At 36.4% G+C, this 25,520-nt stretch overlaps 1 protein-coding gene across 6 annotated transcripts in view; it reads left to right on the top strand.

The window, feature by feature from the left end:
* The window catches only part of sema5ba (sema domain, seven thrombospondin repeats (type 1 and type 1-like), transmembrane domain (TM) and short cytoplasmic domain, (semaphorin) 5Ba), a 147,002-nt gene that overhangs the window by 63,810 nt on the left and 57,672 nt on the right, over positions 1-25,520 (top strand). For 5 of the 6 annotated variants that reach the window (XR_014607568.1, XM_084123154.1, XM_084123155.1 and 2 more), the window contains exons 4-5: positions 11,724-11,823; positions 12,317-12,362. Coding sequence is in view for 4 of the 6 variants with exons in the window: in XM_084123154.1 (XP_083979280.1) it covers positions 11,724-11,823; positions 12,317-12,362 (146 nt within the window). In the remaining 2 variants the exon portion in view is untranslated. Of the gene's footprint in view, positions 1-11,723; positions 11,824-12,316; positions 12,363-12,716; positions 12,824-25,520 lie in introns of those variants that run through there. The other variant, XM_084123156.1, reaches the window with a different exon arrangement.

Genomic DNA, 25,520 nt, shown 5'->3' with positions numbered 1-25,520 from the left:
ATTACAGCAATATTTCAGTTATCTCTTGGTATCTCTTGCAGTACATTTGACCTGTTGGGTGCTTTCATCGATTACGCTTAAGGTAACTGTAGCTTTCAGCCAGAAGCAGATATCATCAGGTGGTACCACCTGAGGTAAGGTAGTTACTTTAAGGGTAATCGATGAAATCGATGAAAGCACCCAACAGGTATATTCCACAAATTAGTGTTGGGGAAGCTACTTTTGAAATTCTTGCTTGCCGAACTTAAAATTAATCTAAAGTTGTTGAAGGTATCAATGTTAAAACATTTTCTTCTATCACACCTTCATAGAGACAGTTTAAGTGTGCCATTTGTTGGTAGAAGTGTTAAGCATTTCTAAGTGGAGATATCTAAACATTACTTTGTTTGGTTATCCAACCAGCCCAGCTTAGCAACACTGGCTCAACCTATAGTTTTAATCAGTAATTAAAAATTAACAAAAAATTAACAATCGCATCAAATATATACAACTGAACAAAGATACGATTGAAATAAACAGTGTTTTAAGATTTTCAGGTATTCAGGTACAAAAACTGTAAGCAAATGTAAAATAACACTGCACTTTATTAATAAAATATACATTACAAATATAGTTACAAAAGTTATTCAGTCAAGAACGAATGAATTTTCTCTTCGTCTTTTGCTGTTTGATTAGTGTTATTATAGAGACGGAAGCTGCTGTCACTTTAAGAGTTGCCCAATATAGTTACACATGCCTGCAGCACTGAAAACAGCGCGCGAGTCGTCTCGGGCTTGAATTGTTAGTCATTTTGAAATGCTCACAAAGGAATCGATAAGAGAAATAGAAATTTAGATTTTATAACAAGTATCCGATTCCTGACCTCGAGTATTCTGGCATTGACTTTCGATTCCCAACTCTACTAATTCCTTCTCATTCGTGATCAGCAATCTAAATTGTTACCAAAGTAACTACTGTAACTACACTGAATTATTTAAGTCTGCAGTTTCTTTTAAACCTTTTCAGATTCTACTTGGGATATTTTACAAAACATCTTAAAGCTGACAATGCTTCCATCACTAAACAAGTTTAAGTTACTCTTAACAGATTAGGCTATGTGTAAATTGCTGTTGTGATCCTTGATTGTGTTTTTCTGTTTTGATGTGTATTTGTATGTTTATGTTATTGTAGCTACTTTCTTGGCCAGGTCACTCTTGTAAAAGAGATTTTAATCTCAACCTGGTTAAAAAAAAGAATGAATGAAAAAGAAAAAGATGATATATTATTTATGTGGCATAAAAACAATCCGTTTTTAAATGAATTAACTCAGTTAGGCTGAATTGTATTTTACCAACGGTACATACAGAAAGACTGAAAGAACTGGAAAAGCTATTTTTGAAAATAGCTGCTACTGTCATATTACCAGGGCTGCCAACTTTTGAGTTTAGCTTGGAGTGAGATTTGTTTTTTTTGGGGGGGGGGAACTAAATAGAATTTTATGAAGTTTAGTGACAACATGTTACAATGTTTACATTGTACAATGACTGGTAGGGGACAGTTTTTATTATTGCTTGACAAAAATTTCAAGATTTCAATTCCATTCTTGTGATTTGATTCCGATTTTTATTCAATATTGACTAATTTGGATACATGTTTATTTTAAATTTTATTAAAAAAAATAATCTCACCTAATGCTGTAAACATAGAGGGCCCAATCTGCTGGTATTATTAAAGGTTAAAAATAACAAATTAAATTAAATATAATGCAGTTTTTGTTATAATAACAATTATTTAATGACATAAGTAAAAATATAATAAATATGTAATATAGTGCTCAGCAAAATCTCCTCTCTAGCTATTTTTTCTATTCAGTTAACATGCTATGGTCTTTAAATGGCTTTCCTGAGGTAAATGTAACGTTATGTAACATAATTGATCTCCTGCTGTTATATTGACCTCTTTCCGTGGTTGAAAAACACTAATTGGTCGATATTATGTATACTTTCGGTAAGTTGTACTGCATCTTTAAATAAAAAAGTAACAGATGATCGGTTCACGTGCACTTGAACTGAGGCGCTCAGCGATCTGTCACGTCACATTTACACGCGCCAAACGTATTTTTGTCTGAATTTCGTAATAAAATTGACGAAATCTAAGAGCTGAGAATTAGTTTAATATTAAAAGTAGGTTACCTCTTTGCTCCGCAATTTTTCTGTGCGTGAGAAAATGGATGTGTGGCGTGAGAGCGTGTGAAAAGTGTCAATTGCGTGAGTCTCACGCTCAATGCGTGAGAGTTGGCAGCCCTGTATTACAGGAAAATATATTTAGTTGCATGGCTCAACATTGGCAGTCTTTTTGTTGGCTAACCCATGCTTGAAGGGCACATAAGGTAGCTTGCATATCATTTTAGGGAGTGTGCATACCTTTATAAAGCATAGCTTTAATTGCCAATAATCACAGCAAATCTTAATCTTTCGTTGCAAGATGTGGCCAGGCATGTTCACCATCATTATACTCAATTTTCTGACAAAGTCCACTGCTGGAATTCAAAGTGTTTTGGAATGTAGTGCCCAGCCTAGTTGTTTTCCTACTGTCCCTGTATATTAGACAGGCTCAGATCTACACTTTTTTGTTCCATTTATCTTATTCATTGGGTTTTCCACACATTTCAGACAGTGATAGAGCATGCTGAAGATAGCAAGAGATAAACGTCTTTCATATCGTAAAGATTCCTATCCTCCTGTGTCCTAGCACACAACGAAAACAGAATGTGCAGCCATACCTTGATATCGCTTACAACATCTTTTCCATACCCATGGAACAAAGGTGTTTTCTACTCCAATAGCATATCTATTTAGACAACAGAGTGTGTTTGTACTGAATATAATATGTTGACGATCGTCTTGGCCATGGGGTGGGAGCAGCGTGTTTTTTGACTCGCTGAGGGACATGACAAAGATTGCAGAGTAATGCCTCATGGGAAACAAAAGGAATTGATGACTGGGGGGGCTCTTTTTAATATATGAAACCTGCTTGGACATTAGAGCAGTCGTGGCTCATATAGACATCGCCTATGGCCATTTCCATTTATTGCTTCCGAAAAAACTCAGGCTTCATTTTGAGTTGTCATTTTATGCTTTGCTATTAAAGCAACAATATATATTTTTTTCTTTTCATAGTTTTAAAGTAGGACTGGAATTACAAACGGCCTTGTTCACAGAGTTAGAAAACGCCTCAATTTGTAAACAAGCAGTAAATCCTAAAGCCGGATAAGCAAGGCACTATCTTTTTGTTTTTCTGCCGTTCTCGTTTTATTTTTAATTTTTTTTAATGGTATTCTATTCCCTTCCGTCATAGTAGCTTCCAAAGCGAAGGCATTGTGGTATGCATAGCATTCATCATAAGAGCTGCTGAACAATTAGCTTTGCATTGTCTCGAAGTCCCTCTTTATGTGTTCTCAATGGCATGGAAGTCCCATTGCACACCTTAATGCTTTCTTTTATGCTGAAGCAGTGGTATGGAAGTCCTCGTACAATGGAGGTGTTGGCTGAACTTGAGATTAGGTTCTTTGATGGATGAACGTTTTTTTAATTGACGCCTTCTGGCGGCTGCTCGGTGGAGTCACCTGAGGCGTATTGGGGGCCTCTATCTCTGATGTCTGACAAGGTCTGTAGATTCACACATGCCTTTGAACTATTCTAAACCATGGAAATGATACTCTTAAGATGATTTAGCATGGCAGAGCATGACCACCGTGGTTGGTCCGATTCTCATGGCTAAACCTTTCCGGGGCTCATGATATGGGTCTAGCAGCCTTTAGAAGTAGACTTCACACTGCAAACAATGACTTCTTAATGAGTTTGAATGGTGTTTTTTATTTTATGTGTTTAAAATTCCTTGAAACAAGATACATTTACTTGAAGACTTTTTTAAGAGAATGTGTCTAAGAGTGTTTTGCACTGGTTGTTTTTTTTCTACTTGGTTTAAGTACAAGTAAATAAGTTAGAAAATCTGCCAGTAACACTAATGCCTGGTTTCACAGACAAGGTTTAAGCCTAGTTCCAGACTAAAATGCATGTTTGAGCTGTTTTAACTGAAAGCAACTTGCACTGGCATATATAAAAATGTCAGTGCCATTGTTTTGTCTCAAGATGCACACCAGTAATGTTTTTTTCTAAGGCACGTTTATAAAAGCTACTTAAATGTCCTAACTGAACTAAGGCCTAATCCTGGCTTAATCTAAACCCTGTCTGTGAAACCAGGCCTAAATATATTTATATTTATGATACAGTCTTTGAAAACAAGTCTTAATACCTTATGCAGTATTGCTTCTAAAGTAAATGTATCTTCAGCATTTTTAGATATTTTAACTGAAAAATTTGACAAAATACTTTGCATTGTAGGTTTGTTTTTAATTGCAAATAAAGCTAGAAACTAGGAAAGTAGTGTAATATAATGCTGTGTATTTGAACATTTTTATGGTTTAATATAATACATTATTTAATTGTTCTCTCTTGAGGTCCACTGGTAATGCTTGTAAAAGTCACACCAAAACCTTTTGTGTGTGTGTGTGTGTTTGTGTGTGTGTGTGTGTGTGTGTGTGGTTGTACCATTCAATTCTTTGTGTTATTCTGTGTTTCAGAATAATATATCCTACTTCCTCCATATTATTTCACCACGACTGGCTGGTCTAAGTTGCCGACCACCGATTAGGCATCATTGATGTGCAAATGCGAGCAGTCATGTGTCAATGCATTCATCTGACTTCAGAAAGTTGTGGAAGTTTGGAAAGAGACGTTTCTGCAGTTTCCTTTCAATAGATGGTCTGTTTGGCCTGGAAAAGTGTTCAGTTTTGAAATTCCAAGTATGTTTACATTGAACCCTTTTATTTCAAGAGATGATTTTCATGGTATGACTACCACTTTAAGAAACTCAAAGTTGTTGGTGTGTGGTTATATAATACCATATTGAAAGCAACCTGATACTTATTCCCCTTCAGAGAAAATCCGTATTTTTTCCTTGCATGTAATACGTGATAAAATCCCCTCTAAAGTCATGGAAAGCATATCTCTATAAACCAGCAGCAGCAATAGCATGCTGGTACTACAATAAATCTCAGTTTTAGGTATCTGGGGACATCATTTGGATGGATTTTTTTATGTGGGTGTACGTGTTTGTTTTTTCTTCTTCTTCATGACTATGCTTGCACAATCACACCTGCATGCCTAGTCTATCTACAAGGATATCAACATATCACTGCAAACACAAGCATGCTGAGTTGAGAAATGTTATGCTTCTGAAAGTCTGGAGACTTTCAACAAACATCCGCTAAACGCATGCAATATTTCAGCAATAAACTGTGCTGTATTCAATCCAGTTTAACCAGCTTCAAAAATTGTTTTAATGAATTGACATTATTTTCAGGATTGTGTATTCACTATTTTGTATAATTTTGAAATAAAACACTAAAAAATAATTTAAAAAAAATTCAATTCAAGTAAATTTAGGCATCACAACATTGTTTACAGAATGAAAAATAGATATTCTAAATAGTCTAATAGTGTCATTAAATGTATGTTTTTAAAGATTAACTTATAGTGAGCATTATATGATGACAAAGGTAATATAAATGTAAAAATAAGTGAAATGAGCATACTGATTAAATATTGCCTGATAACCGACATAGTGCCAATTAATCTCAAATCAAAAAACCTGATCTCCTTTAAGAACTAAAACAGTACCTACGGACACAGTTTATTCTTAAGGGCTGTTCACACAAAAATAACTTTTTTGCATTCCACTGCCCTGCTGTTTCATTATTTTTGCTATGTAAAAATGCGCTAGACAAACGTTTTTGACCATTGTGCTTGAATCGCACATCTTTTACAGCATCTTGTGCATGACACGCTGGTGCTGCCCTTAAAATGCGGCACTCTAGGTTAAAAAGGTTAAACCTTGTTTTTTTTTTTCAATTCACAGCCCTGCATCTTGTATTTTTGAACACAAAACCATGCTCTCTTTCTGAATTCAGCCTATTGTTGTATAAAACCAACATCTATAGTTACCAGATTTGGATCTTGGTCATTTATTGGCCATGTAGACATTGACAACAGCACGATTTAAGAGCTAATGTTGGGTATGGTGTGTCCTTGCTTATCCAATACCAAGAACATAATGCAAAGTCCCAACCTGTTAGGCTGGAATTACAGTAATCTGTCCCGAGAGAAGTGGTGCCACAGAGCCATTGTCTACCTTCCACTCACCCAGCCATTGTAATTGTCTTGAGATTGTTCGTCTCGTCTGTAGAAAACAATCTCTAATGGGTAATAGTGCTGTTGTTTAACCGCCTGCCCCATTTAAGGGGACCTTGAGAAGAAAAAAAACAATGTTGTTCTTTAACTTACTTATTAACAATGTTGTTCTGGCCCTTACTGCTGCCTCCCTCCACCTAATAGGTCCTTGATTTCAGAGGCACTGATGCCTGAACTTTGTTCTGTCATGTTGTTGGGCCCACTGTTACAATGGACACAGAAAGTACAGGGTGTTGTCGGTGTTCACAAGTGAGCCTAACCTTGGGGTTCAGTTGGAGCGCAAGGTTTACGTTTGCTAACTGTAAATGAAATGTAACTTGGTTAGTGGTTTGAACTGATAGCATTAGCCCTTATCTACTCGCCCTTTCCTATCCTTTGTATATGTTGACGTGTTACGCTTCAATGGCCATTTGAAATTGCCAGCCCAGGTTTCTCTCATTGGCTTTGTGAAAGGTGCTCTTTCAGATGTTTGCCTGAGTTGAACCGGCCCTCGATTTACGGCCTCCTCCTCAGAGTGCCCTTACCCCCATCTGTCCTCTCTTGTTGTGCCGTGGCATTTCTTGGGGCCCTCATTGTCTTCCTATTTTTATAATCGGAGTGCAGTCTGCGTAAGAGGATTTAGATTCCTGTGGCTCTCTCCGCTCATGCAGTGACAACAGGGGATGCAACGGCAGGAAAATCACACGGCAGGCGCAGGGAAGACAAAACACAAAACCAAAGCAAATTCGGACTGTGCTCAGATAAGCTCCAGCCTGCATCTTCTGATAAGATTCTCTGAGCTCAGATGAGAGATGGGCCAGTCTTTTGAGCGAAGAGATGCAAAGTATGGACTAGATGACTGTCTCTCTCACGGGACAGACTAGTGCTTACATGTTGTGCTTTGTGAACCCATCTCCTTTACAGAAGAGTTGTGCCTACAGCAGTCATGCTGATCCATATTCACTTTCTCATATTGATTCGAGAGAGGACTGGTTCTCTTAGGGTATTTGATTACATGTTTCTTTTGGAAAGTGTTCCTCATTGATAATACTTTTTTTTTTTGCCTCACACTGCATACAATATTCCCAAATCTACTCCCTAACCACATTTTGGATATTATAGTTCCATTGTTTTTGTATTTAGTATTTAGCTTAAAGCAATGAACTCAGCAAACATAGATGGAAAATAGTATTTTTTTACCTCATGATTCAAAAGAAACATAATAGGGCAATGTTAAAAACCCATGATCTTGCTGTTTGTGGATTAGCATTAATGGCTTTTCATTTGCATAGTGTTGTAGTTTTGTGATCCTTGTTTGAATATTTTAATCATCTACATTTGTTTGTGCATAGATGCATGTCACTTCTGATTACTGAACTAAAATTTTTACTTAGAGGGGGAAAAGTGCATTTAGAATAGGCTATTTGTAAAAATGTTAACGTTTGCAGCATTTTTTAACATTATGCCATCATAAAGTCAGCTTTTTTCTTTTTAATTTCTTTAGTAATTGTTTATATGTATATATAGTTGTGTTTGTGACGATCATAGCGAATATTCGTTGTTCTGTTTTGAATGTCGTACATTGTGTATGTTTATCATAACTATCCAAGTACGCTTATTCTAAAAACCTGATTGTCAAAGAAAACCATGTTTACATGAGATTTGAAATGATCAGGGTTTTCCCATGTTTAATGGCATATAAACTTCTTGAGTGGCATTCTAGTATTTTCTCAGAGCAAATTTGGAGAAATAGGCAAAAAAATTCATGTAGATTTTACATGATACAATCATTCCGTTGTGTTGTTTTCAGATGAAGTTCAGAAACTGTTCAATGTGTTTCCATGACCATACACGTTGTCAGATTGTTAAGCATAATTGGTGTACGATTGTGCATGTGAACTCTGAAATTTACATTTTACATTAAATAATGTAATTTTTTACATAATAAAATGGGGGGCACCCCAGAAACAAGTAAACTAGTCTATGAGAAACAAGTCTGCAGTTTCCATCTGGGCCTGTAATTAGCTAGCATTTGTGTGATTTGTAGCATAACAACAGCAGTCTTGCAATCAATACCTGCAGCAGCGCGGCCAAAATCACCACCTCTGTCTTCCTCTCTGCGTGGAGCATTAAGAACCAGTCAGTTGTAAATCTCTGAGAACAAAAAACCATAATGATTATGATTTATGTCCTCATGAGCGTCTTGGATGCAGACTGTTGAACCTGTTCTTGTCCCTCGGATTTGCTGGCTAACGCATTAATCTCTTTCACTGCGTGTTTGGTGAGGAAAATGCTATAATCGTCCATCAACCCTTTTCTGGCCCGGCCCTCATATTTATCCCTTTTTATTGCATATGGATTGCTGGACGCCAGGCAGACTTGATGATGTGTCGAAGCTATCCGTGCATGTAAAAACACCGTTTATATAAAACTCGCCGAGGCTTAGAAGTCCATTAGAAAGGGCACTTTACGATCACAACTTCTGTAAGCAAAATAAAAACAAACATTCAGATAACCTCAATGTGGTGGTGGACACACATTTTGTTTATTATCTTAAAAAATCACTAAGAATGGGAGTTAGAGCTGTTTATGTTATGATGATTTTGTGGATAAAGTATTTGAGCCCTGGAGGACATACAGCTGAACAGCTGAGTCTGTTTGTTTGCTTTTGCAAAGATCAGCTTTCTCATGCTGCACCTGACGTTTAACTCTGGTGTGGTTTGGACTAACTCAGGTGACTCCGAGGTTATCATGACAATCCCTCAACCTGCACAATCTATGCGGTTTGCAGTGCACCTGTTTTATGCTTTGTTTATGAAGCATTCACACTCATTTTATGCCCCGCAGGACCTGACTAAGACTGGAATAGATATTCATGGCGGTCCTTGCAAGTCTTTTCTGTTTTTTTTCTGGTTTGTTGCTGGTCTGACTGGCAGAAAATGCTGGTCAACTAGTTCGTTTTTTCTTATAAAGCTCATTGACGAAGGTTAGCTGGTTGCGCCATATAAATTGAGCGGTTTATTCCAAATTTTCTGAAGAGACCCGATCGCTTTATATGAACAGATTGATTTTAGGCTTTTTTTCACATATCAGTTGTGGTTAACAAAAGGTTTTTTTCCGCTGATCAATGTTTATATGTGAATAAAAGCCTAAATTAAATCTGTTCATCATATAAAGCGATCGGGTCTCTGATCGTCTCATCAGAAAAATTGGGACTAAACCGCTCAATTCATATGAATTAGTTTTAAGATCTCTTTATGAACTTTTTGAAGCGTCAAAGTGGTAGTTGCGTAACTTAGCTGTCAGTGGAGGGACAGAAAGATCTCAGATTTAATCAAAAAGATCTTCACTTGCGTTCCGAAGATCAACGAAAGTCTTACGGGGTTGGAACGACATGAGGGTGAGTAATTAATGACAGAATTTTCATTTTTGGGTGAACTATCCCTTTAAGTCATAAGACTTTTCAGTTTTATGGACGTTGACATCTTTGATATTACTTTGGTCACTGTCGCTATGGTTAATGGTAAGAGAATATGAGCTTGACTCCCGTTCATACAGACAGTATTCGAGACGCTACTGTAAGTTGCTGTGTGAACGGGACATTTCGAGACTCACACCTGTTAGTAAATGCGGTTGCCAATCCCAAAAATGTACACTGTGAACATAGCCAAAATGAGTACTATTTTCTTTATGCATAATGTTTTTTTTTTTCACCTTTCATAAATGAAACAACCTACAAATGAACTTGCATCCATTCAAATTATTTTTTGAAAGCTTAACATTATATAAATTCTTATGGTGTAAAAAAGCCCTAACCTTCAAGTAAATAACTTGGGTCAGTGGTTTGCTGACATAAAAGGTTGGAAACCCCTGTATTATATTATAGACTGTGAGCTGTCTCACTCCTGACCTACAGTAACGGATCGATAAACTCCATAAGCTTCAAGCTTGTTCTACAGTTATATATAAATATAAAATAGACCCTGTCTTGATCCTCTCAGTCATTAATCACTGTCTGTAAGACTGCTGTAACTGTTCTTGATGAATGATATCCAATAAAATGTTATATGATTCTCTCTGAACACGTTCTATTAGAGTGATCAAAGTTCATAACAACATTTTAACACGGGTGAGATGGATGCTTGTGGATGGGGTAGGCCTATAGTACAGATTTATAGTATTTATAGTACAGCGTTTGTTGCCGTCATTATTTTTCCATAAATAATTCCTGAATAACATAGCCATAATGGTCCCAGTCATTCAGTTTGTTAATATATTAATTTAGTGGCATAGCAGAAGATCTTCCATCTTTTCCTGTAAATTCTATGCAAACACACTCTTGCATTCATGTGATTCATGTTCCCATGTGAATCACTGATTGTTTTGAATGACCCCAGCATCTGGATGACTCCATCCCCTGTGATAGATTCGGACTGTGTGAAGTGGTATTTATGGATGTCTTGTTAATGGAAACCAGTTTCACCGCTGCACTGACCAATAGTGTGAGAAAGCTGCAAAAACACGCTGGTGAAAAACAGCGTTTTTTTAGTCGAATTTAGTTTCAAATTTTATATAATTCACACACATACCATTAACATATACAATTAACGATTTACTTTTTTTTGTTTACTTTATGCATTCCCACATATTAAATGTGTATTGTTGTTTTCTTCCGGAAGTTTAATCTTGTGAAGTACATTGGATTTTGAGTTATTTTTGTAGACTAATTGGTCATGAATGGTAAGAGTTGTGCTTTTATCAGTTCTGAGTGAAGTGATACTTGAGCCTACAATGCAATATTAACCCTCAGAGTACAAACAACATTTGAAAACGAAATTATGTAATATTAGGGAAGGATTTCTGTATTTTAGCTGGGCTTGTCATATCCAGAATACTGCTGAGAAATCCTATTCTGTATGAAAGGATAACAAATCTTTTGGTTCCTTTACAGTGAAATCCCATTTACTAAGCCACATTAAGGTTAACAATAGATCAAGTGGTTTTTATATTTACATAATGCTCTTTCTGTCTCATGTAATTCCACTTCAATAGACCCAGACTGTGCTGTAAGTGTCTGCCAGGGCAAATTGTTTTGATTTTCTGAAACTTTGTATCAAACAGCGCTTTTATGTTCGGAGATTTATTGGGTAAGCAGAGATTTGACTAAGTGTCATTTTGAATTAGGATCAGTATCCTTGAAGAGGCCCAGCTAGATTTGAGCAGAGCTCTCTGGTCCTCCTCACATGTTCTTGGGAACTCATGGGAAGAAACTACATGCATTTTCCCGGATTAGTGACCTCCATTGCGTAACTCATTTAGCTTAATCCATCTTTTATGCTAAACCATGAGTTCTGAGGGAGGGGAATTTATGAATTAATTTATAACTTTATGAAATTTTTGAGGGGAATTTCTTATTGTATCACTAATATACCTGGATTTTCTTTTGTCTTTCAGCTCTAAGTCCTTTGATCTCCACTTTTTCCCATCCTGGTGTAAGGGACTACTCCCAACTGACCCTTGACCTCACCAGGAATGAACTTATAGTGGGAGCGAGGTAAAAACTTAGGTCACACTTTAGATTAGGTTACAGTTCTCACTCTAAAATATCTATTATAAACTACAACTTTTGCTTCCATAAATTCCTAATTACTGCTTATTAATAGTTTGTAATGTAGTTGATAAGTTTAGGAATTGGGTAGGAATTGGGTAGTTATTAACTAACTATTTTCTTGTGCCTTTATAAGTACTAGCAAACAACCAATATCTGTGTAATATATGTGTAAATATATAAATATATACTTTTTTTTTAAACATTTTATTTTGCTTGAATAATTTTAACTACACATTATCATTTGTGTTTCAAATTGTTATGCTGGTAATAGAAATAGTAATGAAAGTTATTTTATTCAACAAGAAAAAAATATATATAAATGATTTTTAATTTCTCTCACCATATTTTCATTGAATAAGATGTGTCATTGAATCTTTCCAGTGGATCGATTATATCAAACTAACCTTTTGCAATCTCTCTTTCATTTTGTCTGCAGAAACTACCTCTTCAGACTAAATCTAAGCAACATTTCACTAATACAGGTAAGATACAGACCTACAGTGTTTAATAATGCTCACTCTCTTCTACTAGATCATGAGTCCTGCTTGATGTGGCCTTTGTAACTTTTTGGCTAGGGCTATCAAGCCTTTGGGTGTTAGAGAGTGCTGGCTTATGGTTATTGATTCTGAAATGAATGGGTCAGCTCCCAAAACCGCCTGGACAAACTTCAAAGAAAGTGCCATTGTCTGGCACAGAGAGCAAGGGGCGAATGGACCAAGAGTTTACTCTGGCTTGGTGCTAAAACCCCAAAAAGGTCTAAAACAAGCAATGAAATGAGACTGTGGTGGCTTTCCCACCTGTTCCTGTGGTTGCATATATCTCTTTTATTCCTCCAGTAATCTCTCTGCCGTGTCTGGGAGATGCACCACACATTTATTGAATGCTCTCACTTGAAGACCACTGATGTTTCATGCATGAAGCAGCTTGTGGTTGAAAATAAAATGTGAGTATCAGTCAGTTTCATTCTCTCTCACTTTAAATACCCAAATGCACATCTGTTTGCACAAACAGGGACTAAATAAGTCACTCCATTCACATATTCCCATGTCTGCGTCTAGTGTTTTGTTTCAATGGCGTTAAATTTGTAGCAGTTTTCTCCGCTGTCCCAGTGGAGAGGATTAGGTGCAATTTAATTTTCCTCCATCTCACCTTCGCCTGTGTATCTCTCCTGGGTGATCCCAAACTGTGAATAAACAAGGCAGATATTTCTTCATTTCGAGTAACTGGAGCATCACAAGTGGAGGCAGAATCCAAATCGATGAGCAGCACCTTGCCAGCTTTTGAGAGTGTCTTTGCCTAAACAGCACACAGGGGGAGAATATTAAAATGGGCACATGCAAGAGGTTTAGGAATGAGACACTGCATACCAGAGTGAAGTTAAAGGAAATTCCATAAATGAAAGAAATCAGCTGGTGACAGAATTAACCTGACAACACAAGGCATAGATTTCTGAATTGAAACCAATTCACAAAACACCGTAATTATAGAGTCAGTGTTACTAAAGTTAATCCATGAAATGAAAAATCAAATAAAATGACTAAGGTCACACTTTCATAGATATTGAGACTTATTTGAGTTCTTGGTCTTGATAGCAGTGATGAGAAACTTTTTATTTTATGCTGCCATTCAAAAGCTTGGGGTCAGTAAGGTTTTTTTATTTTATTTTATTTTTAAGAAATGAATACTTTTATTCAGCAATTAAATTAATAAAAGTGACAGTAAAGACATTGTTACAATTTTTTATTTTTTTATTTCAACTAAATACTGTTTTTTTAAGTATAAGAATCCTGAAAAAATGTACCAGTTTTTACAAAAATATTGAGGACAACTTTTTTCAACATTGAGTCTTAAGCAAAAGTCTTCATTTGCTCTTCCTTTAATATCATTGCTATCTTGCTAGAAGGAATTGAGATATTAAAGAGATATAATTTGTGTATTAATTTAATTTATTTATTTTATTTGTATTATTATCTTATGGGCAAATTAAAGAAGCTACTACATATTTAGATCTTTTATAGAAATTTGCTCTAATTTGAATTTAATAACAAAAGCTGCTGTAATTAGTATTTTGGGGACAATACCAGCAACTCTTGAGAAATGGAGAGATCGAAACAGTCAGATAAATGGAGCTGAAAAGATATTGCTCTTTATTTTGCCAATGCATTTCGGCGCACAGGCCTTCATCAGGGCTAAAAATTACAAGTCTACAAAAGCTCATTTAAATACAAACAAGGACAAAATTCAAACTTACGGATAACCAATGAAAAAGTCACTAGTATTTTTGGCAGATGCTTTGGTTACCATCCAGCGACCATGAACATTTTTGTTAGGGTGTCAGCACCTATATATCATATCTTGCAGCTAGAGATTCTATTATACGCTTTCATTTTATTCTTAGAATAAGCCATTGTGACTGAGCACACTGATGTCTCATTCATTCATTCCCATCACATTCACACATTCTTCATCTTTTCATTCTGCTTGCTGTACTTTTGTCCTTCCCCCCACACCATTAGAGCTATCCTGCATCTCTCTGCCAGGAGTGTAATGGGGCTGACAGAAAGCCAGATCATCTCAGAAATGTACGTCTTGGTGCCAAACATGCTGCCGTTGGCAGAAGAGAGCAACAGATCAGACGAGCCTTTTCAACTTTACCCAAGCTGGGATGGGGTGCAAAGAGCTGATTCTTACCCTTTGAGTTATTCACTGCACTGACCCATGGGTATGCACCTGCTGTCCTCATTTCCGTGAAGCTATGAATAAAGGAAATTTGCCATGTCCCGGTATAGCATACACTATCAGTCAAAAATTGGACACGCTTGACTAGAGTTTGTTTCTTATTTGATTTTGAAATACTTTTAGTTTTGTAAAATGTATGCATGCATTTGAAATTCTTTAAAATACATTTTTTATATTATATATATTAAGCGTAGCATCAGTTCTGGCAGGTCACGTTAGTCAAGCTCTCATCAGCTGACTCTTAGCTGATACACGTCTACCTATAGGAATATGACACCTATCACTGTATACATATAAGCTCCTTCAGTATTATCAGCAGCTATCGCATTTCTCAGGAGCTACTGTAATTACCCTCCTCCATCCCCAGCTCCTCCTCTCGTCCAGTCAGGATTTGGCATTCTGATTCCCCTTGAATCACAATAAATTCTCGAATTATGTTGTACTTACAAATCTTGAATAAATGTTATCTGCAATACACACTCAAAAAAATGAAACCTTGACTTTAATTGATTTTTTCTTGTCAACAGGTTCCACTTAATTTAATTATGAAAGTTGAAAACAAATAATTAAGTTTATCTAACTTAATGTGGTTGTTTTAGGGATAAATAATATTTTTGACTCAAGCCAACTATTATCAATCATTTTTGCTCAACAAGAGACATTTGAGTTTAACTAACTAAAGTCAGTTAAGTTATATGTACTAACAAAATCTGTGAATCCAACTTATTTAATATTCCATTCATTTAAGTGACACATAATTAAATTGACAGACTATAGATAGCTATCAGCCAGCAGTAACACATATTAGCATCTTAAATGGTAAGATTTACATGTTCCTTTAACCAAAGCATTTGAAAGTATCTGAATCAGTCCACAGCCAAACAAAATGCTCCACTCTTCTCCACAATGGTAACCCACTGTAATTTAAATGGATCTAATAATTCCAATGTAATTGAACATTAAACACAATTACACACTATCAAGTCTTCCCCTTTTCTCATTTTCTCAAAAAACATAAAATAACACTTAATTTTAACATTTATTCTCTCTTAATTCAAACATATGCAAAGCATGCTGGGAACTAACAAGCACTGCCAAGTTTCAGTTGATGCAACACAAATCATTCAAGTAACGACAACACAAACGGATTAAATAAACTTACATTTTTCATATATAAGCAGATTGAACACAATCAAATTAAGTTAGGGCAAAATGGCAGTTGGCGTCGCACTATACTGCCACCATCTGGATGTAAGAATTATTTACTTAACATAAATGGTTTGTGTTTAGACAACGCATTAGGATTTTGTACTGTTAAGTTGAGACATAATTACGTGGACCTTAATAGAAAAAAACATTTCAAGTCAACAAACACAATTATTATAAGTAAACTAAATATAAATATATTATGTAAAGTGCACAACCTTTCTAGTTCATTGGTTCTGTTCTGTTTCCCCTAAGGGTGGTTATTGCTGCTCTGCATGGATGTGCAGGGAGTTCTTGCCCAGAACAGAACCATACCGCCAATCCAAACTGTATGCTAATTGTCAATCGTATTTGACGATAGTGGTCTTGACAGAAATCCGTGTTTCGTCTTTTTTTTTATTTCTTTTTTTTAAATTTATAAATCATTACTATTGGTGACCCTTCACGCCTGTCTGTGGGTTTCGCAAAATTTAACCTATGAACAGCATTAAAAAGATTTAAACTAAACCTCCTAAATCCATTGGATCCTCAAACTGTCGGTCAAACCTCATAACTCTACCCCGCCTCAATCCTGAATGAAGTGCTGCTCGCATTGTGGATGTCATTGAGGAGCAGAGAAGAGTATCTTAGTCTAGCTTTTGCCGTGGAGTCATAGCCAATACTGTCTTCAAAAGCCTGTGTGTAGCACTTCATCTTTGAGATTTTGGCCAAATGGCAGAAGAAACTGAGCACCCACATAGCTACAATAAACATTGTAACCTGTAAATTGATGAAAACGTAATGCAACTGCCTCAGTTGCAGCTGTTCTAATGATGATCAAAAACACGTCTGACATTCGCTGGTCAAAAACCTTGTAACTCCATTTGAGCTTGATTTTGGTAAAATTATATTATTAATAATAATAATAATAATAATAATAATAATAATATAATGACCAGAGTTGGGTATAACTCGTTACAAAGTAAAAAATATTAAAGTAAATAAATTAAAATGCATTTCTAATCACGTTTTGGGGCGGCTGCGTCAGTTATTGAGCATGCGCTTTAATGAATTACCGGAGAACTTGTGCTGCTAAAATGGATGGAGACAAGTGTGGTGGTTGTTTCTTCAAGTGAAAATATAAACATTATTTTGAGTTCTTTGATGGTAAAAACAAAAATATAACTGTTAAATGCAAACTGTGAGCAATTTCTAAAGAACTTTCTACCGCTATTAACTTGACCAGCAATTTGTTGAACAGAGTGCATTCTACTACAAAACTCGTCGCCAAGGATAAGTCGAGGATAACATTACCCACGCCCGAGACGAGAGCGGTGCAACCTCATCTAAACAAGCTATATTGGATTTTTGTTCAAGATCGGTAGAGAAGGTAACTTCTGGACAGGTGAAGAGAGCTGTAGCAGCGTATGTGGTGGAGGAAATGCTGCCCTTGTCAACTGTGGAATCGCAGTCATTTAGAGACTTGCTTACGATGATACCCGTGACGGACAGGTCTGTACCCTTGCAGGACCGAAAGACATTTGCAATATGCAATGTTTTTTATTTCTTTTATAAATACTGTTTTCAAGTGTTATCAATTTAAAGTATTTTTTTCCTGTCTTTAATGCACACAAACACAGTTAGTACAAGCTAGCACACACATACAGTGCATGTTACACACAGCAAGGAATGTTGTAGATAAGATATACTGTAGACACATTTAAAAAGACTACAGTTTTCATTGTTAGGCAAGTTTATGTTAAGAATGTTAAGTTCTAGAAATGCATTGGATCTTTAAGTCAAGTTGCTGTTTTCATATTTCTGTAATATTTTTCAGTCAATATTAAATTACGGAAAGAACTGAGTTTCACTTTGTAGTGTATTCTTGTAGGTTTAATAGGTTTTCAAGTAACTTGAAAGTAAAGTAATTAGTAATCTGATTACTTTTTACATGCAGTAATTAGTAATTTGTAGTGGATTACTTTTTTTGAGTAACTTACCCATTGATATTGACACATGCAAGTGTGCCTTATAAAGCCACAATATCCACTTAGCCAATACAGTATTTAATTATTAAAAAAAAAAGAAGAAGTGTTTTTCAAATTTCCTGAGAAGTAGTGGCCTTGGACACACAAAGTTTCTGCCTGACAGCAACTATATGTCTATATCTCCCTTTGGACCAGATAGTTAAGGAAAACTCTTTCCTTAATTCTCATATCTACATTTCAGTTCTTAAAATCTAAAACCAAACTTTTGACTTGTAGTACATCTTCTCACTTTGAACTCCAGCGATTTGATTTACCTGGGTCTATGGTGACATTCTTTTTTTTATCATTATTTTCAACTACTGCATTATGAATCAACCCAGGGTGCAGTGCATAGACACGACTGATAAATGAAAAGCATGCCATGTTTATATAACTACCACCATCATCAAAGCATTAGGCTTATTTTCCCCAAGATGCCAAACTTGTCTATCCTGAGAAAGTGTTTTTGACAAGATCAGTCCATGGTGTCTGTGCGCCCTGTGTTGCGGCTGCTCTTTCCCAAGATCTAAACAGATGCATGAGGCAGCAGGATCCCACTGCTTCCGCCTCATGGGGGACCAGCTGTCTCATGGGATCAAGAACATCTGATGATTTTGCCGTTACTATGTCGGCACAATGGGGGAGCCTAAGGTACCCTGATTGGGTCCCACCCACACACTGAGCTCTTTCTGTACCTCCTTGAGACTCCTTCATGCTGCAAGTAGGTTATATTACATGAGCAATTGAAAATAAATTCAAAACACAGCTTCTGTCAGCTTCTCTTTCCTTCTCGAATGATGATTCCGTCCCTTTGGTACACATTTGTGCAAATTAACCAAATTTGCACAGATAAGTTTACAATGTGAGATGAACTTAGTCTCTCAGAACTGTGGCTGCAGCATATAGCCAGTCAGAGCCTCCACATACATTACTGAATCTGTCATATCTTACTAATGCAATTGCTCTGGAAAAATTATCATAATGATTCATTCTCAAAGCCTGTAGTATTCAATTTATGTGCTCATGGCTATTCGTTTACTTTATGGCTGTATCTAATGTGAAAATAGATGATCGTGCACCATGCTGTTCCAAAAAAACAAAAGTTTAGCCATCATCTAAATGTTTTTTTGTGAAATGAACTGGAATAATTTCTCCATTCACAAAAACACAGACGCAGTCGGACAGATGTATTAGGGTATGCGCCTTCCAGGATCTATGCTACCAGACAGAAGTTTATACACACTTGACTGAGTTTCTAATGATCTTTGATCTGGAGGCCTATGCTTACATCCTTGAAATGTTTTGTAGACAAATATAAATTGTGCCTACATACACATCAACTATTATAATACATTTATTTATTTTATTGAAGAATTTGGCACATATGTGAATTTTTGGTCATACTTTACAGTAGATTAGGGTCCAATTCTCACTGTAGAGGGTATGCTGTGGAAATACATGCAGCAAATTTGCCTGTGAACGCTTTATATAAAAACAATATCGGTAGGGCTATATCCCGGTGATCACTTATATCAATGTTATATATACTGTATCATCATATCGTCCAGCCCTAAAACTTGTATCGTTTTTTGTCAGTGTTTATTTAAAAACGGCCAATAATGCAGAATATAAAATGGTAAATATTTAATTGAGTTGTCTATACAATATACAGTGGGTACGGAAAGTATTCAGACCCCCTTAAATTTTTCACTAATTACTGGTCATTAATAGTTAGTAAGTTAGTGGTTAAGTTTAGGTATAGGATAGGATTAGGGATGTAGAATATACAGTCATGCAGAATAAGGCATTAATATATGCTTTATAAGTACTTATAAACAGCCAATATCCTAGTAATATTTATGTTAATAAGCAGCTAGTTAATAGTGAGAACTGGACCCTAAACTAAAGTGTTACCATATTTTGTGAGTATGCTAAGGGAAAGTATGCTTATATAATAAATATCAAAGATTTTTGGTTTGTTTTAAATTAATCAATGTATAATTCCAATATTTACATTTGTGTAATTTCATATTCTCAACGACTTTACTGTTTCTCTAAAATGTGGAAAATAGTAAAAATAAAGAACAAACTGTGTCTAAACTTCTGAATGGTAGGATATGATATACCCAAGGGTCTCAGAATGTTGAGAAGCTTAGATCTGACACATCAGAGGCCCGGAACTTCTGGAGATGGAACACGACCAGAAGCTTGACCTCAGGGTCACTGTGAAGTGATGTGATGTTATGTATGGGGATGAAGAGCTATGGGAAAGGATTATTCACTTTTGCTGAGGAGCCACGAATGAGATGAAGCGCTTGGTTCGACTGGACCGGAATGTAAACAGATGGGTCATGCAGGAGTATGTTAGTTTGAGGAATCTGTCATTGTTTTATCTCAAGTCTCCATCATCTCTCCTCTCCTCTCCTTGCATGCAAACGCACACTCATAATGACATCCTGCCTCCGTCTCTCAATGGAATCTGCCTCACAACTTCCTTCTCTGTCTTTGTTTTTGTGTCATGCAAGTACATAAAGTACACTGAAGGAAAGAAAAGGATAAGATTTTAATGCCACTGAGGATTCCAGCCACTGCTCAGTCTAATTCGCTTCATAGTTTTGTGGTCCAAGTTCATGCATATACACAAGTGAACTGTGGGGAAGTGTTTGATGTGTTGTCATTTTTTTTATATCGGACACAATTGTATTAGAATGGCTAGCGGCTACTTTTTCTAGGTTGTCATTTGTTGTGTATTAGAAGCTAATACATACTACTGTTCATAGGTTTGGGGTCAGTAAGATTTTTGAAAGACATTTATTCAGGAAGAATGCACTGAATTGACCAAAAGTGACAGTATATTTTGTAACGTAGACGTGTCTTTCAAATAAATGAAACTTTTATTCATTAAATAATCTTGACAGAAATGTAAGAGTTTCCACAAAAATCATCAGTTCTGGCAGGTCACGTTAGTCAAGCTCTCATCAGCTGACTCTCAGCTGATACACGTCTACCTATAGGAATACGACGCCTATCACTGTATACATATATAAGCTCCTTCAGTATTATCAGCAGCTATCGTGTTTCTCTGGAGCTAATTACCCTCCTCCATTCCTCAGCTTAGATATATTTCAAATAGTACAGTTATTTTAAATGCAATAATATTTCACATTACTGTTTTTATTGATCAAATAAATGCAACCTTTGTGAGCATAATTTTTCCCAAAATCAAAACTTTTGAACAGTAGTATAACACTGCATTAGTCTTTCTTACTAAGGAAAGCATCAATTTTGGTGTGTAACTTTTGCTTTAGCATTTCTTTTTTAAAATTGGCCTAAATGTCATGGCAAACAGCACTAGCATGCAACTGGGCATCTTTCATTTAGCCTCTGAAAATGTATGAGGGATTTTGGTAATAAATCAGTGCTTGTCATAGAATAAATAAATGAAAAGCTATACAGGTAAACCTAAACTGAGAGATTAATCAGGCTGTCACAGCCTTCCTTCTGGTGGTTTTTGCATGGCCAAGATAACAGCATTTAAGATTAATTTTGTATTATGTTGTTCTTCAATGAACCACCTTGAGAATTTCCTCGAAATAGGGTCATGCCTGATTTTTTTTTTCTATCACAATTTCCACTGACATTAAACACAATGTTTCAATTTGGCTATCAAGACCTGTAAAGGTGGTGTAAAAAATGGGTAATCTTTTGAATGTCCTGACCTATTTCAGAGCCCAAAGCACCATCAGGAACCCAGTCAGATGCTTTTCTCTTAAAGAAGAAGCCAATCGACCTCAAATTATAAAGAATCATTAGAAGTATAAAAAGAATAGTCCTGAAAGATTAAAAAATCTGTTGTCATTTAGTCAAAACAACATTGGACCCCATTGACTTTCATTGTGTGGCCAAAACATTGTGGTTACTTTTTATTATACATGATGAGGGAAGTCATACAGGTCTAGAACAAAATAAGGGTGAGTAAATGATGACAGAATGATCTTCTGGATGAATGATCCCTTGTAACACATGAAAGTATGGCTGATCACAAATTCTCCTCATCTTTCCCATCCTCCCTGTGGTCTCTCTTCCCATTCTCAGAGGTCAATAAAACTTCACTCCACACACAGAATTCACACACATTTGCACTGAAAGGTACACTGGTCAGTCTATTTCCAAAATGCAAACATCCGAGCTGCCACCCTCAGCATTGACAAGACAGAGGTCTCTGCTCTCTGTCAACAGACAATACCATGAGAGCGCTCTGTACGAATACATTCAGTAGACATTGTTACAGCTGCTTTGGACAGAGACCCCTGTGGTCTAGAGGTGACTGCCCTCTTCAGCCGTTACCAATAAAACAGGAAGTACCCGACGTGAACAAATAGCAGCTGGGAACAAGAGCTGTTTAGATTCTGCTCTGGTTTTGTTTTGGTTGGAAATATGTTCAGTGTTCACAAATACTCTGCGGTGATTATGAAACAGCATCCGGCTCAACAGATGGAAATGCATGAGCACAATGGTGGCTGCTGCTCTCATTTATTCTAATGATCTGACTGAGGCTCGCAGGATCACGGCGTCAGCTCTGAGGCGCGCTACATATTTCATATTTCAGGTCTCGTGGGACGGCTGGGGCCTTAGGAAAAGGATGCTCCAGACTGGAGATCAAAATGAAGAAAAGCAACACTAAGCGTCTTCTTTTTTATATGATCACTCAGCGGTCGCCCAAGGTGCAGGTTTCAACTCTCTGACCTCAGAGTTTGATGAATATGGGTTGATTTCATCCTACCCACTCATAATTAATTTCCCTCTGCAATTTGCCCAGATTTAATTATTTATGCAGTCTTTGTCACTGGTGGGCTAATTTGTGACATATAGACAGGAGAAGGAGACTGCAGCAGTGAAACCCAGCGGGAAATGCCTCTTTAAAGAAAAAAAGTGATTTCACTTGACTTGCAGCAGGCATTCCATTGTTAGTCTTAAAATGCCTGACGAAAATGTTTGTGAACAAAATATTTTTTTATTTTATTTGTGAAGGATAATGAAGATGAGGGAAAATGCTGTAAGATGATAAAGAAAAGTGTAAAAAGCAGAAGTAGAAAAGTAAATTCTTATTAAATTAGGAATATTATATTATTATTAATGATATTTTGTCAAATACAATAAAACAAAAAACACTGTAATTAACTATAATTTTCTTAATGAGAACTTTTTGTTTTCCAGCCAAATTAAAGACACATTTGAAACAAGATGGAAAAACAAAATTGTGAGAAGACTATATATATATATATATATATCTTTTTTTTCTTTTATTTTTAGGATAAATCTAATCAAATTTATTGAGATTTATGCTTAAAAGGGTGCTCAAATTTGAAACCTGTATCAGAAAAGCACTGTGGTGCTGTTGGTGATTGCTCTTTTTGCTTGGGAGTTTTGTAACTCGCTGAGGCATTTGGGTTCACTCAAAATGGCCTTCTTAAATCAAAGCCATCACTCACATCCACATACGCCGTTACTTTGCATGCTTTTATTCCAGTGTTGTAGTGCAACCACATTGTTAGAGCTATGCATTAGACACTGACCTGTTGCTTTATTTCTCATCCTGTTTTTCTAACCTAAAGTAAATGCGTTCAGATGGCACAGCTGTGAACCTTCAAAGGGCTCCTTATTTGCATGTCCTGGGCACACACACGCCCCTAGAAAAAAACATGGTCTACAGAGTTGGGTGTTCACCCCCATGCTACACTGGCTCTGTTTTTCTGATGGTGAATATGGTGTTGGGAGAAAAGGCTGTGCTGGAATGTGAAGAGAGAGAGACGGCTTTGGTAGATCCAATGCCGTGAGGGTAGGAGGAGATGGTAGAGTGCGGATCTGCGCCCTCTTGTGTAAGGTTCAGCGTTCTTAGACAATGAGGCGAAGGTATTGAGAGTCATGTCACATCTTTGAGGGCGGTGGTAAATGGGGATGGGGCTGCTTGAATAGGGCACTCTTTTAAAGGACAAAACAGGGCGGTGCCTCGGGTTGCCTATTGAAGCACACAGACCTTGAAGATCCGCCAATGAGACGGATAGCCTTCGCACCTCCAGCCAGCAAGATGGGGGCGGAGCCATTTCACTTTAATCAGGGGCCTCCTTAATGAGTATGCAAATGACATTTTCCTCCCAAACCAGTGAAGTTTTGGAGGGAAGGGAGTGTGCACGCAAACTCAAGTCTTGCATTGCAAGTATAAGTGTTCAGTATTTTTTATTTGTTTTCTGGTAAAATATGTAAACATCTAAAAAAAAAACATAACCTCAGAACCAAAATTGTGAAAGATAAGATTTGATTTGCCACAACTTTAAAGATGTTCCTAAAGAATGACACACACAAGAATGATTAATATTTTTTTTTCTTTTTTTTTTCTGGTTGAAATGTAAAAGAAATGGCACATTTATGTTTGACATTCAAAAGCAACTTTCAGGCTTTGTTTTATCTGTTAATTTGTCCTCTTTTTTACATTTAGCGGATGCTTACGAAGGTGCTTTAGTTTCACGTATAAGACTATTGACAAGTATTAAATTCAAAACTATGTCTGCTAAAAAAAAAAAAAAAAAAAAAAAGACAAATTCAAATACATATAGTTTACATGAAATCAAAAAGTGTTCGCAGTGTCCAGGCCTGTACTTTAAAAGCCTGGAAGGTTTGAGTTTAGTTTGAGCCTTTTGCTTTAAAATGTGCTTAAATTTGTTCATAATGATGTGTAAATGTTTAAATTATTCATATTTTTCATATTATATAATCTTCTGTTTTTATTATACATGCATTTTTATGACCTTGTATGATTAAGTGAGATATATTTGATGAATATTTTGTAAATATGTTATGGGAAGATTCATTTTAAATTGACTAAAGGAAAATGTGTCTTCATAATGATAAGTAACAAGTGCTTGAAGCTTCCCTGAGGACAGGTGCAGTGTCCTATGATATGCTTTTCATTTGTAACACTTGTAATGTGTCACCAAGACAATAGCCTTATCAACGGAAGCACACAGCCTGCAAACTGGGTAATTCTCCACCATCCTGCCCTATCTTGTGCTCGTATATTAGCATTTCCTCAATACTTGAAGTGAATGGAATGCATTTTCTTGCCTACCGTTGTTTCTGCCTCGCTAATTTATGTATAAATAATCCCAACTATTTTATCCCTCCATGAAAAATTCATGCTAGTATTTCATGAGGATGCCAGGGGCAGGGCGCTTGTGCCGCCACCATTATTAGAACAGATGAAGTTTGAGTAATTATGCCACAAATATTGGAGCCAAGTGTGAATTCTGAGCTAGTGCACATACATGGTGCGGTGTCCTCATTAGACTACAATTGCAGAGCCACATTAGACTGCACACTCCAAGCACACATGCCTCACTGTGATTCTCTCTTTGACAGCTTTGTAAGCTAAACGGATGCTCATCTGTGATCTCAGCATCTTTTATACCCTTTAGGGTGTTTTACAGCTATTCTAAATGAAAAAAGTGCAATTTGGACTACTTTATAGTGTATCGTTTGTTATTCAAGCATCATAGAGATGTGAAACTGTCATTTATCTTTCTTAGCTTATGTCTCTATTTTACTCAAACTGCTCAAGTTTGAGAGTAGTGTAAGCTACTATATGAGTCTATTTTTCACTCACAGTACCAGTTGTTTTTATTGTAGCTGTTT

Source organism: Abramis brama (assembly GCF_963993115.1).
Source record: "Abramis brama genome assembly, chromosome: 8".
Lineage (NCBI taxonomy): Eukaryota > Metazoa > Chordata > Actinopteri > Cypriniformes > Leuciscidae > Abramis > Abramis brama.
This window is presented reverse-complemented; position numbering and strand designations above follow the sequence as displayed.